At 50.9% G+C, this 14353-nt stretch overlaps 1 protein-coding gene across 5 annotated transcripts in view; it reads right to left on the reverse strand.

The window, feature by feature from the left end:
- Window positions 1–682: 682 nt before the first annotated feature.
- The window catches only part of UBE3B (ubiquitin protein ligase E3B), a 60651-nt gene continuing 46980 nt past the window's right edge, over window positions 683–14353 (reverse strand). For 4 of the 5 annotated variants that reach the window (XM_032168748.2, XM_032168747.2, XM_058425301.1 and 1 more), the window contains 7 exons: window positions 13221–13358; window positions 12834–12899; window positions 10977–11035; window positions 7328–7510; window positions 6742–6853; window positions 3859–3951; window positions 683–2806 (listed from right to left, as the gene is read on the reverse strand). In XM_032168748.2, coding sequence (XP_032024639.1) covers window positions 2615–2806; window positions 3859–3951; window positions 6742–6853; window positions 7328–7510; window positions 10977–11035; window positions 12834–12899; window positions 13221–13358 — 843 coding nt within the window. In that variant the 3' untranslated portion in view covers window positions 683–2614. Of the gene's footprint in view, window positions 2807–2859; window positions 3605–3858; window positions 3952–6741; window positions 6854–7327; window positions 7511–10976; window positions 11036–12833; window positions 12900–13220; window positions 13359–14353 lie in introns of those variants that run through there. The other variant, XM_058425302.1, reaches the window with a different exon arrangement.

Genomic DNA, 14353 nt, shown 5'->3' on the forward strand with positions numbered 1-14353 from the left:
CAAACACCTGGCAGGTCTGACCCGGGCTCCCGGTGCAGGGCTTTCCGCCGAGGAGACCTGGCTGGGGAATGCAGTGAGAAGGGCTGCATGTCCTGTGGGGAGACAGCAAGTGCAATCCTCACTAAGGGAACAATGCCCGGCACACCCAGAGGTAGCTGTAAAATTTCACTCCAGACACTTATCTGGGTTTGTTCAACATCTGTTTATCACTTTCGAAAGTTACTACTGGCTGGGCATGGTGGCTCATGCCTATAATCCTAGCACTTTGGGAGGCCAAGGTGGGCGGATCACTTGAGCCCATGAGTTCGAGACTGGTCTGGATGACATGGCAAAACCCCATCTCAAAAAAAAAAAAAAAAAAAAAGAATATTACTGTGTAAAACATGGACTGCAAAGATATACGCCCAACCTATGGTGACAGCTGCCTCTGGGAAGTGGGTGAGAGGGACGGGCCCACAGAGGGTGCTCAACTGAAATGTGTTACTTCTTGAAACACAATTGGAAGCAAATAGGACAGACTGCCAACAACCCTGAACTCTGGCCAGGGAGGCGAGGACATGTGCTCTGCGCCCCTCTGCATCTTCCCTCCATTGTGGAAGCCTACATGCTCCCTAAGCCCAGATACCCAAGCGTGAACGGTCCAAGCATATGGCGGAATGAAATGCAGAACGCAGCCATCATATGCTGAAGTACAAATTTAATAAAGCCTTTGATCACATCTCAATCCATAAGTTAGCTACAAAAACAAAAAATCCTACAACTTTTTAGAGCCATCAAGAGCCATCAAGGTGTCAGTGAACACCAGTTACAAAAGGAGATTCAGTGTTTCAGATAGTGCAATATTTCCAGCTGCTGAAAAGAATTTAAATGAAATTACAAACTACCTCTCCTTGTCAAAAATCCACATGAAGTTGATATTGGTGCTTATAAATCACTCTCTCCCAGTTCCTCACTGGCTTCAACCTTCAGGTTATAAAAATCAGGATGGGATCCATCTTCCCTGTGCAGGCTGACAGTCTGGGGTCCCCACATGCATGCACAAACCCGCCCAGCATGCGCACACACGTTCAGAAGAAATCTTCAAAGGAATCGAGCGTTTGGAGAAGTGGCAAGTCCACAGAATCAGAGGTTACGAACACACCTTCAATAATATTCATACACTCCTGTCTTTAAATTCCTTGCCACGTTTCCATCAAAGTAGAGCACACACTGTTTTCCAGAAGCCCGGGGGCTCGACCTGGGTGGGACACCAGGATGCAGCTGAAACTCTCTGAAGGACTGTGGAGATGGGTGGCCCCTGCTTTGCTGCCACCATGACAGCTCTTGTTGGAAAATGTTTTGCGTCTTTGAGGAGAGCAGAGGAGGGACTGGGCCTTCCTGGCTTTGAATCTGGCATCAATCTTGGTGGTGCAGGTGCAGGAGCATGAGGTGGGAGAGGGTGGGTGGCTGTCAACACAGACCACAAACAGGGCCTCTGCCTCAGTTCCCTGGAGCTAAAGTTCTTACAACAAAGGTAAAGAATGACGGCAGAGGAACATAATGGGTTGGAAGAGAAATGAAGTTTAAAAAAAAAAAAAACAAACAAAACCCAGAGGGTGTGAGCCTCTGTCAGTGCAACGGGCTTCTGGGTTCCCTGTGCTGAGGAAGGATGGGCAGCAAGACCCAAGTTTCCTGGGATTTTGCAGTCTCTGGAGTGAAGTCACTGCCCAGACGGGATGTGTACCTTAGGTTAGTGTTTGTTCCTCATTAGATAACCAGTGAGGCAAACAAGCAGGGTCAAAGGCAGCTGTCCTCCGTGGGACAAGCAGGCTTTGGGTAACAGCCAGCACATTCTGGAAACGGGGCTGCTGCTAAGGGCCAGTGTTTTTCTTCTCCCAAACCAGGATGCCAGTGTGAATGCATAGGACGGGAACAGGTCCGGGAAGGCTCCCTGGCAGCTCAGCCCGCTGAGGACGCAGGAAGCAGAAGGGCTGCGGAGTGGAGCGCGTGGCTTCAAGGCAGGAGCAGCGCCTTGGACTTATGGTGCTCCATAGCGTCCCTAGCAGGCGCCTGCGCTTCCCTGGGCAGCAGATGGGCCTGGCTGTCTGGGAAGAGGCGCGGTGGACAGCATGGAGGCAGAAACTTTGTGGGGTACATAGAGGCTTGGCGAGGCCTTACCTGAGTAAGAGATTTCAGAAACGGAAGGAGAGGATCTCACGCACAGTAGGCTTTGTACACTCAGACCCATGCTGCAAAAGCCACTCTAGACTCTTGGAATTCCTGGGACTTGTTCATACACAGCTCACTCAGAGGGCTAAGGAAAGACAGACTCCCAAAAGATCAAACTAGCTAAAAGAAGCCCCTCTGCCATCACCAGGAAGAATGGACCTGTGTTGATGGAATCTGGAGGTTTATTTTCTGCAGCCCTGTGCCTTGGGCATCATCTGGAGATGCTGTGTAGTGCTGTCGTGGGCGTCTAAAGTTCTTGAGGCCACAAGGAGTCTCATGGCTATAGAGAGGGTCTAGGGGCCAACGTCACCTGGAATGTTGGTCACATTCCCAGGGACCACACTGCCTCTGGGAGCTGAAGGTCCCTGGCAGCCCAGGAACCCTGGAGGCAGGGCCGGGACAGGAGCTAGGAGAGTTCGAAGCCCGTGTTCATGCTGATGGCGTAGCGCAGCTTCTCGCGGAGGACGCTCTTCTTGCTGTAGTTGGGCAGCTTGAGCAGGTTGAAGCAGGTGGAGGAGGTGGGCAGGCGGCCGCCTGGCTCCCGCTTGCGGATGGTGAAGAAGCCCCGAAGGACGCTGCCCAGAGTGTCCCCGGTGTCCTGAAGGCACACATCATGGCCTTGGATTGGGAAGGGCCCAGTTTGGGAGCCCAGGCAGATGCCAAGGCCAGGGAGCCCCGGGAGGGGTTCTGGCCAGCGCCTGGATGCTGGGCAGAGTGCAGGGCGCTGCCCTGGCACCACTACCCGAGATCAAGCCCCAGACACAAGACGACTGGCTTCCAGAGAAGGAACCCCTTCTCCTTAGGGCCTGCACAGAGAATTCCTGCACTAAGTAAGCTTTTGGAAATGGGGCCTTCCGGTTCACAGCGAATTATTGGTTAACCAACTGTCAAAAAGTAGAATGCTGTAAAAACTCTGTTAGGTGCCCAAACATTTCTGAGTGCACTCCTCCCTCCTCACCGGTGCTGTGGCCGGTGGCAGACCATGACTTGGGCCAATTTTCCCTTAAGCATGGAGGCCGAGGACTGTGTAGCTCCCTGTACAAGGCGGCCTCAGGGGCTCAAACTGCATCAAGAGAGGCAGCTACACCCAGAGACGGCCACTGGGTTTTTATGGGGAGTAGGACTCTCATTTGAGCACCCACAGTGGGCCATGCTTGGGACACACAGAGCTCGGTAACCCTGAAGGCATTCCTTCTCCTTTGGCCAATGAGGAAATGAAGCAGCGAGCCTGGACGTGCACAGCCTGCTGGGGTGGGAGTAGCATTCGAGTCTGCGCCTGTCCGCCTCCTGAGCCCACTCTCTCACCTTCTCCCATGCTGCCTCAGATCTGGAGCCCCGGTGAGGCCAGACGCCACTAAAAACAGCACGTACCCATCCTCATTCCAGGTACCCTTCCCTGGGGAAGGAAAGAGAAAGGGGCTGCCGAGAGAGGGCTGAGTCCGTGGGCAGTCTCTCTGGGGCTGGCTGGTTCTCCTGCCGTGAGAACTGTGGGGCCCTCCTCACTTGGCTCTGAGGGGTCCGGCTGCCTGCCTTGCTGAGATGTGGACTAGGTAAGGGCCCTACACAGTGGGCACAGCAGACAACCACCAAGAGGGAAGTCAAGGAACACTGCCCAAGGCCGGCTCTTCCCCACCCACCCCGTGGGGGTACCTGATCGTCCGACACCTCCACGCAGCGGATGGAGAAGGGAGGCTTGAGGTAGGCGAATCCCAGGAGCGGGGGTCTGGAGCAGCTGGTCACGAACTGCAACACAAAGCAGGGTCAGCGGGGACGGGGCAGGCTCCTGCTCTTCCAGGACGGGCCCTTGCAGCTGTGTAGCACGTGTTTGCTCTGTCTGTTACTGTGTTGTAACTGCTGTCTAGCCAGCCGTATGGGGTGGCGGGGTGGATCTGGCCCAAAAACTGGCACACGCCGTATATCTCTCTCAAGGGTGCTGCTCTCGGGGGCTAAGACACATGAAACCCATACCCAACAGGTGCGACTGGCCACTTGTGAGAGCACGTGTGACTGCATAGTAGGAACAGCACAAATGCCCAGCCAGGGCACTGGCGAGGCGTCCCCAGGAGGCAGGTCTCCTGTAGGATTGTTAGAGGAACAGAGCAGTGGCTGACACCTTCCCACAGAGAGACTATGTGACGAGAACATGGGAGACGGTGAGGGCGAGGCGGAGACTGGTGGCACCCACTGCACGTGGCGCGAAGAGGGAGCCCGGGAGACCCGCACTCACTGGCCTTGCACTTGGCATCCTGCCGGCCCCTTACTCATGCAGAGGGGATTGCACAGGTGCAGTTACCTGAGCCCTGGGCTTGCTGATTTAGAGTGGTCTATGTGCTGGGGCCCAGGGGGACCCTCTGCAAGAGACTAATAACCTCTCAGCACACTGACAAAAATGAGGCCCCAGAGCCAGTGAGGCTGCAGAGCAGGCCGAGGTGCTGGCAGCCCAAGTGGGGCCTGTGGGCAGCCAGCCACACTTCCCTGCTACCCCCCGGAACTCCCGGCGTTCTCCAAGCAGAGAATAATGCATTATTCCCGCAAATGTGCTAGCTCGTGCCTGGAGAGAGGCATCTGACCAGCCCGGAAATCTAAGTGATAAACTTGCACAGGAGTGTCCCAAGAAACCATTCACTTTAACTCAACAGTAGCCAAGAATGTTCTCCCTTCTCTAGGGGATACAGGGGCTTGTCACTTACATCATCAAGCTGTCCTCCAAAACTCAGGGGCAAGTTGAGGGTTTGGGTCTGTTATAAATGTTTGTGAGATTCCTGAGACCATCCAAAGACAGTTTATGTGTGTCAGGCATCAAAAAAAGTTTTCAAAAGAGTATTAACAAGATCTATTCCTATTCTAATATGTTTTATTTATAAAAACCATAGCAGCATCAATGCAGGAAGCATTTTTGTGTTTCCACACTGTGACGAGCGTTCCCTGAATGCAACCTCATCCAATCACTCTACGGATGCTGTATGTCGGGGCTGTGGTTAGTCCTGTTTTAAGAATAAGGGGACAGACACAGAAGTATCTGTACATCTCAATTTAGGCTGGCTCAGGTCTGCCCGCTGCAAATTCAGGTGGGTGAAAGGAGGGAGGGAAGCTTTCCCGCTCCTGGGAGCGGGGCGGGGCGGAGGACACAGGAAACCCCTGGATGCTCTGCTTGCTTTACATTTAAGAGAAGCGTGGTCGTGTTCACATCCATTCCTGGGCAAGGGTTACATTTCTTCTGCTTGGCTCTAGGGCCTGTCTGCAGCTGCACAAAAGGGCAGGCACATGGTAGGGAACTGTAGGTTTGGTGACAGGTTATCCAAAGACACAAACACACCTGTTTTGTGGGGCGGCACCTGCACAATGATGAGACACTGGTATTCCTCTCTGTAGGAGGGGCCAGCGTGAGCCGTTTTATAGCTTGGCAGAAACTGCTTTGCCCATGAGGCACTTCTGGGAAAACTGAACTGATTCTCCCAGAATCAACTGGGAGGATGATTCTGTCTGCCTGCCCATCCTAAATCCCCGGAGACCTGTGGGGATGTGGGGCATTTGTGTTATCTGCTGGACTGAGTGAGGGCCTCTTCAACAGGAATAAACTCTCCTCAGAATGACTACCCAGGAGAGAGGAAACCAGCTGTCATTTTAATTGCCAGTGACACTGTCCAGGTTGCCTCAACAGATGAGGCCACGTGAGATTGTTCAAGCCCAAACCTCCAAAAGAAAACATTTCAAGGCACTAAATTTACCCCCAGAACATGGCAAAATGTTCATTGATACTCTGTCAAGTAGGAAGGCTGGTGGGAAATGACATTTTTAGAGAAATATACACATATATAACACATACACAGAGAAGTGTGTGTGCCATCCAGCGTCCTAGAAAATACTTACACACTGCTGATGTCAGTAACAAAAAACAATGCAATGGCATTAGGGGAATATTTTGAACATTTACAACTTTTACAGACACCATAACAGGGGAACCAGTTAACGTGAGCCACTTTATTTGCAAAAATACATCTTGATATCAGCCTAAGCAATTGTGTGTGTTTTATTGGGACACTGTGGGTGTGTATGTGTGTCTTACGCTATTGAGAAAATGGGTATAGAGAGATAGTCCCTGGTGAGTAGGAGTGTAGAGAGTTGACAATTCCATACTGGAGGAACAGCAATTGTTTAAAATTTTGCTTATCTGTATTTTCCTAAGGTAAGGTTCCAAGCAGAGGGTCACTTACTTCTATAATGAAAGGAAATAAAGAAAAAAGATGTTATCAAGGCCAGCATAGGCGAAGGGGTGGACGGAGTGCCGAGCACAACAGGTATGCAGGGGGCCTGTCCTTGCAGCCAGGGACACATAGCAGGCTCGGCTGTGCCCCTCGAGCCCCTCTCTGGTTACTGCTTGGCCTACCGGGAGGCCTGCCTGTGGGAGAGGATGTGCTGACTATCTGAGGTCCTCCTGATAATTTCATTTTCTTCAGCGTAAATTATTACATCAACTGGCCTTCCAGGTTTATGAGAATACATGCATGCATGCATAGGTAATAAATAAAATACCTTCAGAAACATAGCTCTCTCATCCGGCGTGAAGTCGGAGGCCAGAATATCCCAGAGCCAGATGATGACTCTGTGACTTCCGTGGAAACCACCGTAGTAGACTGTGTGCTTCCTGAAAGCAATACAGACCTGGGCTCAGCAACGTGCTAGGGTGGGCACTTATGAACAGGCAGGCAGGTCATGCAGACAGCTGGCACAGTCCACTCTGGCAGGCCTGGGGAACACTACTAATTTCTCTTAAAGCCAGAAGTTCATGCCTCAGTAACTCCATCTCCCTGGGAAGCTAAAAGGGTGGGGGAATTTGAGAGCTGGCCCTGCTGTTCCCAAGCAGAGGCCAACCCCAGATCCTCTGACCCCATCTTCTAGAGCTTCAGAGAACCCCCAGTCCTCAGGCTGGCTTCCACTTCTTATCTCTAGGCAGATAAGTGGTCAAGCTTTTAATCCAAAGCAGTCCAGCCAGTCCAGGGAGGAGAAGGAGATCTGGAGACAGGCTCCTAAAACAACTCTCCAAAAGGAACCCAGCGAGGGAGCAGCTGGCTTTCTGGGAGGCCTAGGAATTTCACCCTTCCCCCCACCCGCCTCTTACTTTAAATCTTCCAGATCAATCTCAGCATTGTCGCCGGAGATGAGACGCTGCAGTTCAGGAGTTGAGAACATTCGGATCCACTCGGGTTTGATAATGGAACGGAATCCGCTAATGAGGGCAGCTGTCTGGTTTTTTATTTGAGTGTGCATTCGAAAATGTGCCATCAGATGGATGTAGCTAATTCTGTTGCCAACAAGGAAGAGAAAACAATGACAATTAACAGGACGGGGAAGGCTGTCACCAATGGGCTGAAAGATGAGTCTAGTCATTTCTGAAAAAAACACAAATAGTACCAGAGTGTTTCATCAGAACAATGACAATGGCGACAATCATGACAGCACTCACGAACTGCACACCATACGCCACTGTGAACACATCAAGCCTTCGAGGGCACTGCATCATTCACTCCTCCCCAAAACCCACAGGTCACACCTCAGGGTAAGCCCCCACTATGTCAGGAATCACAAGGAGACATTCCTCAGGCAGGAAGAGGGCCCTTCTTAGTACAAAGGGTGCTTTTTGGACTTTCATTTAATCTCATTCTTCTGGATATAAATCAATTAAGATACCATTCAGTCCTCCAGTAAGTTTTAAAATAGAAAAAAATTGTTTCATGTCAAAACTTTAATCAAAACCTTGCTGTTCTGGATCAACAGTCTAATGCTATGGCAAGGCGGACCTGCAGATGCTTTAAACGCGCAGCTGGGCTAGGAGTGGACTCAACTGGGAAGTCAGAGCAACTTACAATGTTTCCAAGCAGAGGGTCTCTGGGTCTGCTTTGATGAACACAGTGCCCTCAACTACAACTGCATAAAGCATATAATCCTCTCAACAGGTTACATACATTCCAACAGGCTTGCTAGCATCGCTAATTTCTTTTTTCTTTTTATTTATTTATTTTTTGAGACAGAGTCTCACTCCGTCACCCAGGCTGGAGTGCAGTGGTGCGATCTCGGCTCACTGCAACCTCTGCCTCCTGGGTTCAAGCGATTCTCCTGCCTCAGCCTCCCAAGTAGCTGGGACTATAGGCATGCACCACCACACTCAGTTAATTTTTTTGTATTTCTAGTAGAGATGGGGTTCATCATGTTGGACCAGTCTGGTCTCAAACTCCTGACCTCAGGTGATCTGCCCACCTTGGCCTCCCAAAGTGCTGGGATTACAGACGTGAGCCACCACGCCTGGCCTTTTCTTTTTCTTCTCTTTTATTTTTTTTTTGAGATGGAATTTCATTCTTGTCGCCCAGGCTGGAGTGCAATGGCGCGATTCCGCTCACTGCAACCTCTGCCTCCCGGGTTCAAGTGATTTTCCTGCCTCAGTCTCCTGAGCTGACATTACAGTGCCTGCCACCATGCCCAGCTAATTTTTGTATTTTTAGTAGGGATGGGGTTTCACCATGTTGGCTAGGCTGGTCTTGAACTCCTGATCTCAGGTGATCCACCTGCCTTGGCCTCCCAAAGTGCTGGGATTACAGGTGTGAGCCAATGCACCCAGCCTTGCATCACTGATTTCTTAGCAAAGAACTTGAGCCCGGCCCAGGTACGACTCTCACTAATTCCAACTTAGTAGAGTCCAAATAAATGTTTTACAATGCTAAAGCTTTAGTGATCTCGAAAATATCCCTATTTAAAAAAATTTTCCAGCAGCAAACCTGTACATTAATACATACAAATATGATTTTCCTATCATTGCTCCTCCTTCCAGGTATACTTTGAAGCAGGTGACGAGTACTGCTCCACTTTACTGAGAAAGGGGGAGAGGAAGGGAGGAGGTGAGAGGGAGGGAAGGAAAGAGGGAGATACGAGAGAAGAGAGGATGGGAAACATCCAACACTCATAAAGTGCAAGATCAAGTATCACCCCTAAAGAGGGAGAAACTGGCACTGCCAGGCCTTTTGAGTTAGTATGCAGAACTGAGTGTCCTTACCCTGACCTGAGGCTTTATGCTATAAATGCTAAGAATCTGTGAAACAAGTTTCCACATAGGAGGTTTCCCAGCAGGACAGGACTCTCCCTCCAGCACAGCCTGCCCCCACCTACCTCCTCTGGGTGCTCTACTTAGCAGCCAGTGTCTGTGGGGATAGTGAGTGACTACCTACCGTCACCCCCAAGCTGCAACACCTGGCAATGTGTGTCCTCTCAGGGGGTGGCAGGATCCATGTGACATGTCACCCATCTAAGGATGGTAAACATCACTGCTGTCATTTAAGCCCTCCTCTGAGCCTGACACCCAGGAAGGTATTTTATACACATTGCCCTACAAGCACCCCCCTAAAGGAATGGCTACAGGTTACATGGCAGGCAGGGGCAGGACTCACCATGCTCTCTCTCTGGCCCTGGCTGGGCCCTCTCTACTCTCCCAGGCAGTCCCTCCCAATCTGCACTTTTTTCCTTCTAAGTTTTCCAACTAATGCCCTGTGGCCAAGGAGCAAGGCTGGTGTATTTCAATCATTATGAAAACAGGGTCTGTTCTCCTGACGTTTCTGACAGTCTAAATAAAAAAGTCCCAAGCTTGCAGACTGACCGAACCACCTGATCCGAGAGGAACATGATGCTTGGGAACACTGGACTGTGACGTGCATCTGATTCAAATGACTCACCAGGTGGGACTGAGCCCTCACTTGTCACTAAAGAGACTGATGCTCCAATTAACAGTTCAAATGCTCAACTGAGCCTGGCGGTGGGAGACTGATAAACTGACAAAGGGGCCAATGTCTGCTTCTCATGCCAGGCTCCACTGTTTTAATTAGGTGACAATAGGGCCGAGTGGAGACCATGCACTGAGAGGTTTTGCTTCTAGGGACCAAAAAGGCTGACATTTTTGATAGATTCTGCAGAGCCCTTTATCTGTGACAATAGTTGCTGGGCCTCAGAGTCTCTCCAATTCCCACGTCTAAGGACCTCCGTCTGTGGCATCTGAATTCATCACAGTGTCTCCTCAAGAACACTGTTTTGTACAACTGCCATGTGCTATCATACAAAATGATCTGCCCCTCCCCGCCAAGGTGTCTTTCCACCTCTGTGCCCTCTGGGTTCAGGACAGTGTGCTGAATGGCTCAGAATCCATCTGTCTGCATCTAGAGCCGTTATTAAACTCCTAAGAACACTGTGGCCTGGGTGCCTCTGACCTTAGAAGTGCTACTGCAAAAAATAAATGGTCAATTCTTATTTTGCGAATCAATTTTTTTTTTTTTTTGAGATGGAGTCTCACTCTGTCGCCCAGGCTGGAGTGCGCTGGTGCGATCTTGGCTCACTGCAACCTCCACCTCCCGGGTTCAAGCGATTCTCCTGCCTCAGCCTCCCGAGTAGCTGGGATTACAGGCACGCACCACCACGCCCAGCTAATTTTTGTATTTTCAGTAGAGATGGGGTTTCACCATATTGATCAGGCTGGTCTCGAACTCCTGACCTCGTGATCCGCCCGCCTCGGCCTACCAAAGTGCTGGGATTATAGGCATGAGCCACTGCGCCCGGCCGCAAATTGAATTTAATACAATTCTGGCCTATGAACTGTAACCAGTAAATTCCATTATGATATTTATGGCCTCTTTCTACTTCAATCCATCTTAATAAATTCTCAACATAAGCCCAGAGAGCCAGAATGAAGTCTTTTCAAGTGGTGACCTTAAAAACCTAATTGCTATACTCACTTATTTTCATTTGTAACAGGAATGGTCTTCCCTCCAGGAATCAGTTCATGGCAAACAAGCTGGGGGAGAAGATGGGAATAATTACTAGGGAGGACTCTAATGGGGAAATAAAGCTTCCCGGAGATGAGAGGGCCCGGCAGAAACATCCATGATAATGATGGAATTAAGACGGCACATGCTTGGGAACCATACTTTCTCAATAAAGTCAAGGCTGAAATATCAACAAGTAGACCCTGCATGATCGATATGAAAGGTTTTTTTCTCACCCAATCCTTGTTCAAACATTTGTATTACGACTTCGGGATGTCATGGAGGGGAATGTGTTGGCATTTCGGAGCAGAGTAGGATGGTTAAATAAACACTGGTACATCCATACCCTGGTATACTGTGCAGGTACTAAACAATATGATGAAAATGTGCGTTTACTAAAAAGGTGAAAAAAGGCCACTGATGTAACAACATGCACAGAATGGCATCATTTCTGGAAAGGGAAAGACTCTGGAAAGAGTCTCAAAGGACACAGGTAACACACTATCATGGGCACCCTGTGGGCACTGGCATTACAGGCAACTTGCATTTTCATCTTTTGCTCATATTAGAGCTAATTTTTTTTTGTTAGAAGTTTCATTATCTTTATAGTCGGGAGAAAAATTATGTCAAGAGGAAGCCTCAACATCTGATTATAGATTTATTTTAAACTCTGTAAAATCAACTGCTTCTTTCAACTTCGAGAACACTTCTGTGGATCACCTAAAAATCAAAGGACCTATCATTTGAAGCCAATTTTAATAGAAATTCTGTGAAGATTCTATAACTCTACAGATCTAGAAAGGAACACAGTGATCCCACTCCCGCTGCTGTCAGCATCTCAGGTGGCACCAGTGGGTTTTAAAGCTGAAAGGGCCCTTAAGAATCAGCTAGCCTGAGGTTTCCCCGATTCCAGGAACACCCTGCCCGTGAGCTATTCTGTAGAGAACGATCCTGCGAGACAGCATTCTTTCCTTCCTTCAAAGAAGAGTTCTGTGTCCGAGGAGTCAGGGAAGCTTGAGATTAACTCAGCTCTACTTTGGTTTCCTCCTCACAGGCTGCTCAAAGCCTTCACATGCCAGCCTGCCCAGGGCCTTTCAGGAGGACAGGCCACGCAGGGCTCCCAGCGGTGCTTACAGACTGGGCCCATCCAGGACTCGCATCTGGCAAATGGATATGGAAAGTGTGGCTCAGGGAGACTGGGGGTTCTCTCTGAGGTGCCCAAGCGTGAGTCTAAGAAGTCGGCTCTGCATTAAGAAGCTCATGGTGCAGTTTCTCCCAAGCAGCCCTTGGACCTGCACTCCCAGAGCCTCATGCAGGGACCTCCACCAGGACACAATCAGAGGGGGCGGAGGCCACTACAGAGAAAAGCCAGAAGGAACCGTGGGAGGAGACGTGCTGCGGCCCTGAGACCAGGGTCTCTGCTCCCTGCTCTGCTCTGCATGCCGAGCATGAACAAGGACAGGCTTCTGCTTGAGGCGCTTCTCGGGTGGCATCTTCCCCTTCTCTAAGACATAATCCTCCATTTGTAACGGCTAATCCTCACCATGGTAACGAAAAGCCATGTTACAAATGGGGAATTACCCTAAAATGCGATATAAGAAAGCAGGGTCTCTGCAGGAAGCTTCAAAGGCCAGGTCAACTGGGAAGGAAAGGAGGGGGCTCTCCCTCCTGGCAAGACTGGAGGAGGATGGGCGAGGGGTGGGGAGGACAAGGGACCAGACAGAGCCTCAGCTTGGGGCTTTTTCTGAGGAAAACACAAATAACACGGCAGGTCTCAGGAACTCATGGGGGCAGTGGAAAGGGAGTTCAGCCAAAGGGCGGACCTACCTGACCCATGACGTCCTCGTCGTAAGACAGCGTCAGGCCCAGGTCAGCGATGTCCCCGTCATAGCGCTAATGTAACAGAGAACGGGAAAGTGTTGGGGCCATGGAACACTATGTGCTTAGAGGTTTAACCCTCCTTTGAGGCGCTGCTTTGGTGCTGGGAACACCCATGGCTGCTGAACAGCTTGACGCAAAGAAGTTCATTCGTGACTTTGAGGAATGAGGTTGTGAGGATCAGCCTCGAGTGGGACTGCCCACAGGGGGATGTGAGGGGCCTGCAGCAGCTACAGCAACAGCAATAAGAGAGGACAGGCCATCTCCTTCTGGGACTTCGCAAGCTGTGAGTTCACACCAGTAGTCGGCTTAGCTCAGCCATCATTCCATGCTTACCTTGATGGAGGTGAGGTTTTTATAGAACTCAGAGTCCAGAGAAGGCAGTTCATCCACTGAGCTATAGAAGACGCTGTGGTGGTGCCCAAGCAGTTGGCTCAGGAAGAAGGATGCGAATGGCACGTCCACCACAATTCCCTGGGAGAGCAGAGAAGCAGAGCTGTCCATCAGCCAGGATTCTGATGCAGTGTTTCAATCAGGATGGCTCAGGGTGCAGACGTGGCCTGAGGGTGCCATCGGCCTTTCCAGGCCCCTCCTAAGTTTCCAATCTGGAGGGCAGTATCTCCCCATCCTCTACCAAATACAACTGAGTGCCTCCTGGGGACAGTGCAGTGGTCAGGACACACGGTTTGGAGCTACAGCGCTCAGGGATTAAATCCTAGCTGGGCTGCTGCCAGGCCAGGGGCCCTCAGCTGTCTTACCTGTCAGTCGGGGGCAGCACCAGCCTCTCAGTTAAGAGGATGGAACGTGCACAGTACTAGCCCCCCCAAGCTCTCAGGGCAGCCATGGCATGGGCAGATGCCAGAGGAGCACAGAGGATAAGCTCTCCCCCAAAGGCAGAGTTGGGGAGCTTCCGGGAGGAAAAGCCAGCTAAGTGAGGCCTAAAGGAGCCAGCCAGGCACTGGTACGAGGCCCCAGGCGTACTCCAGGGATGGAGGGCACGAAAGCAATGGAAGCTATGTCCAATGAGGACGCAAGGCCAGGTCAGGGAGGGCCCATAAGCCTCGCTGCAGGCTAGATTCTGTCCAGAGGGCTCTGAGCAGGGAAGGGACAGAGATGCACTTTTATGTGGGGAATGGGCTGGCGAGAGGAAGACAGGAGGCAGAGACACAGCCAGACGGCTGTGGCATGCTGCCAGGGGAAAACGCCGACAGACTGTGCCAGGGTAGCGGCAGGAGGGTGGAGAGGGACATGTGGACTAGAGAGGCTGAGAGGGGACAGTCACTTGGACTTGATGACACCTGTCAGAGGACCGTGAGGGGTAAATGAGTTAATCCATGCCACTCCCCCCGCAGGGCCTAGCAGGTCCCATCTTCTCTCGTCAGCACAATTACTGTCAGAGGTGAGGGAGGGAAAGGACACAGAGGCAAGGCCTGGGAAATGGGATGACATTCAGAAAAGCCAGGAGGCCA

Source organism: Hylobates moloch, unplaced genomic scaffold (assembly GCF_009828535.3).
Source record: "Hylobates moloch isolate HMO894 unplaced genomic scaffold, HMol_V3 SCAFFOLD_12, whole genome shotgun sequence".
NCBI classification, from domain to species: Eukaryota; Metazoa; Chordata; class Mammalia; order Primates; family Hylobatidae; genus Hylobates; species Hylobates moloch.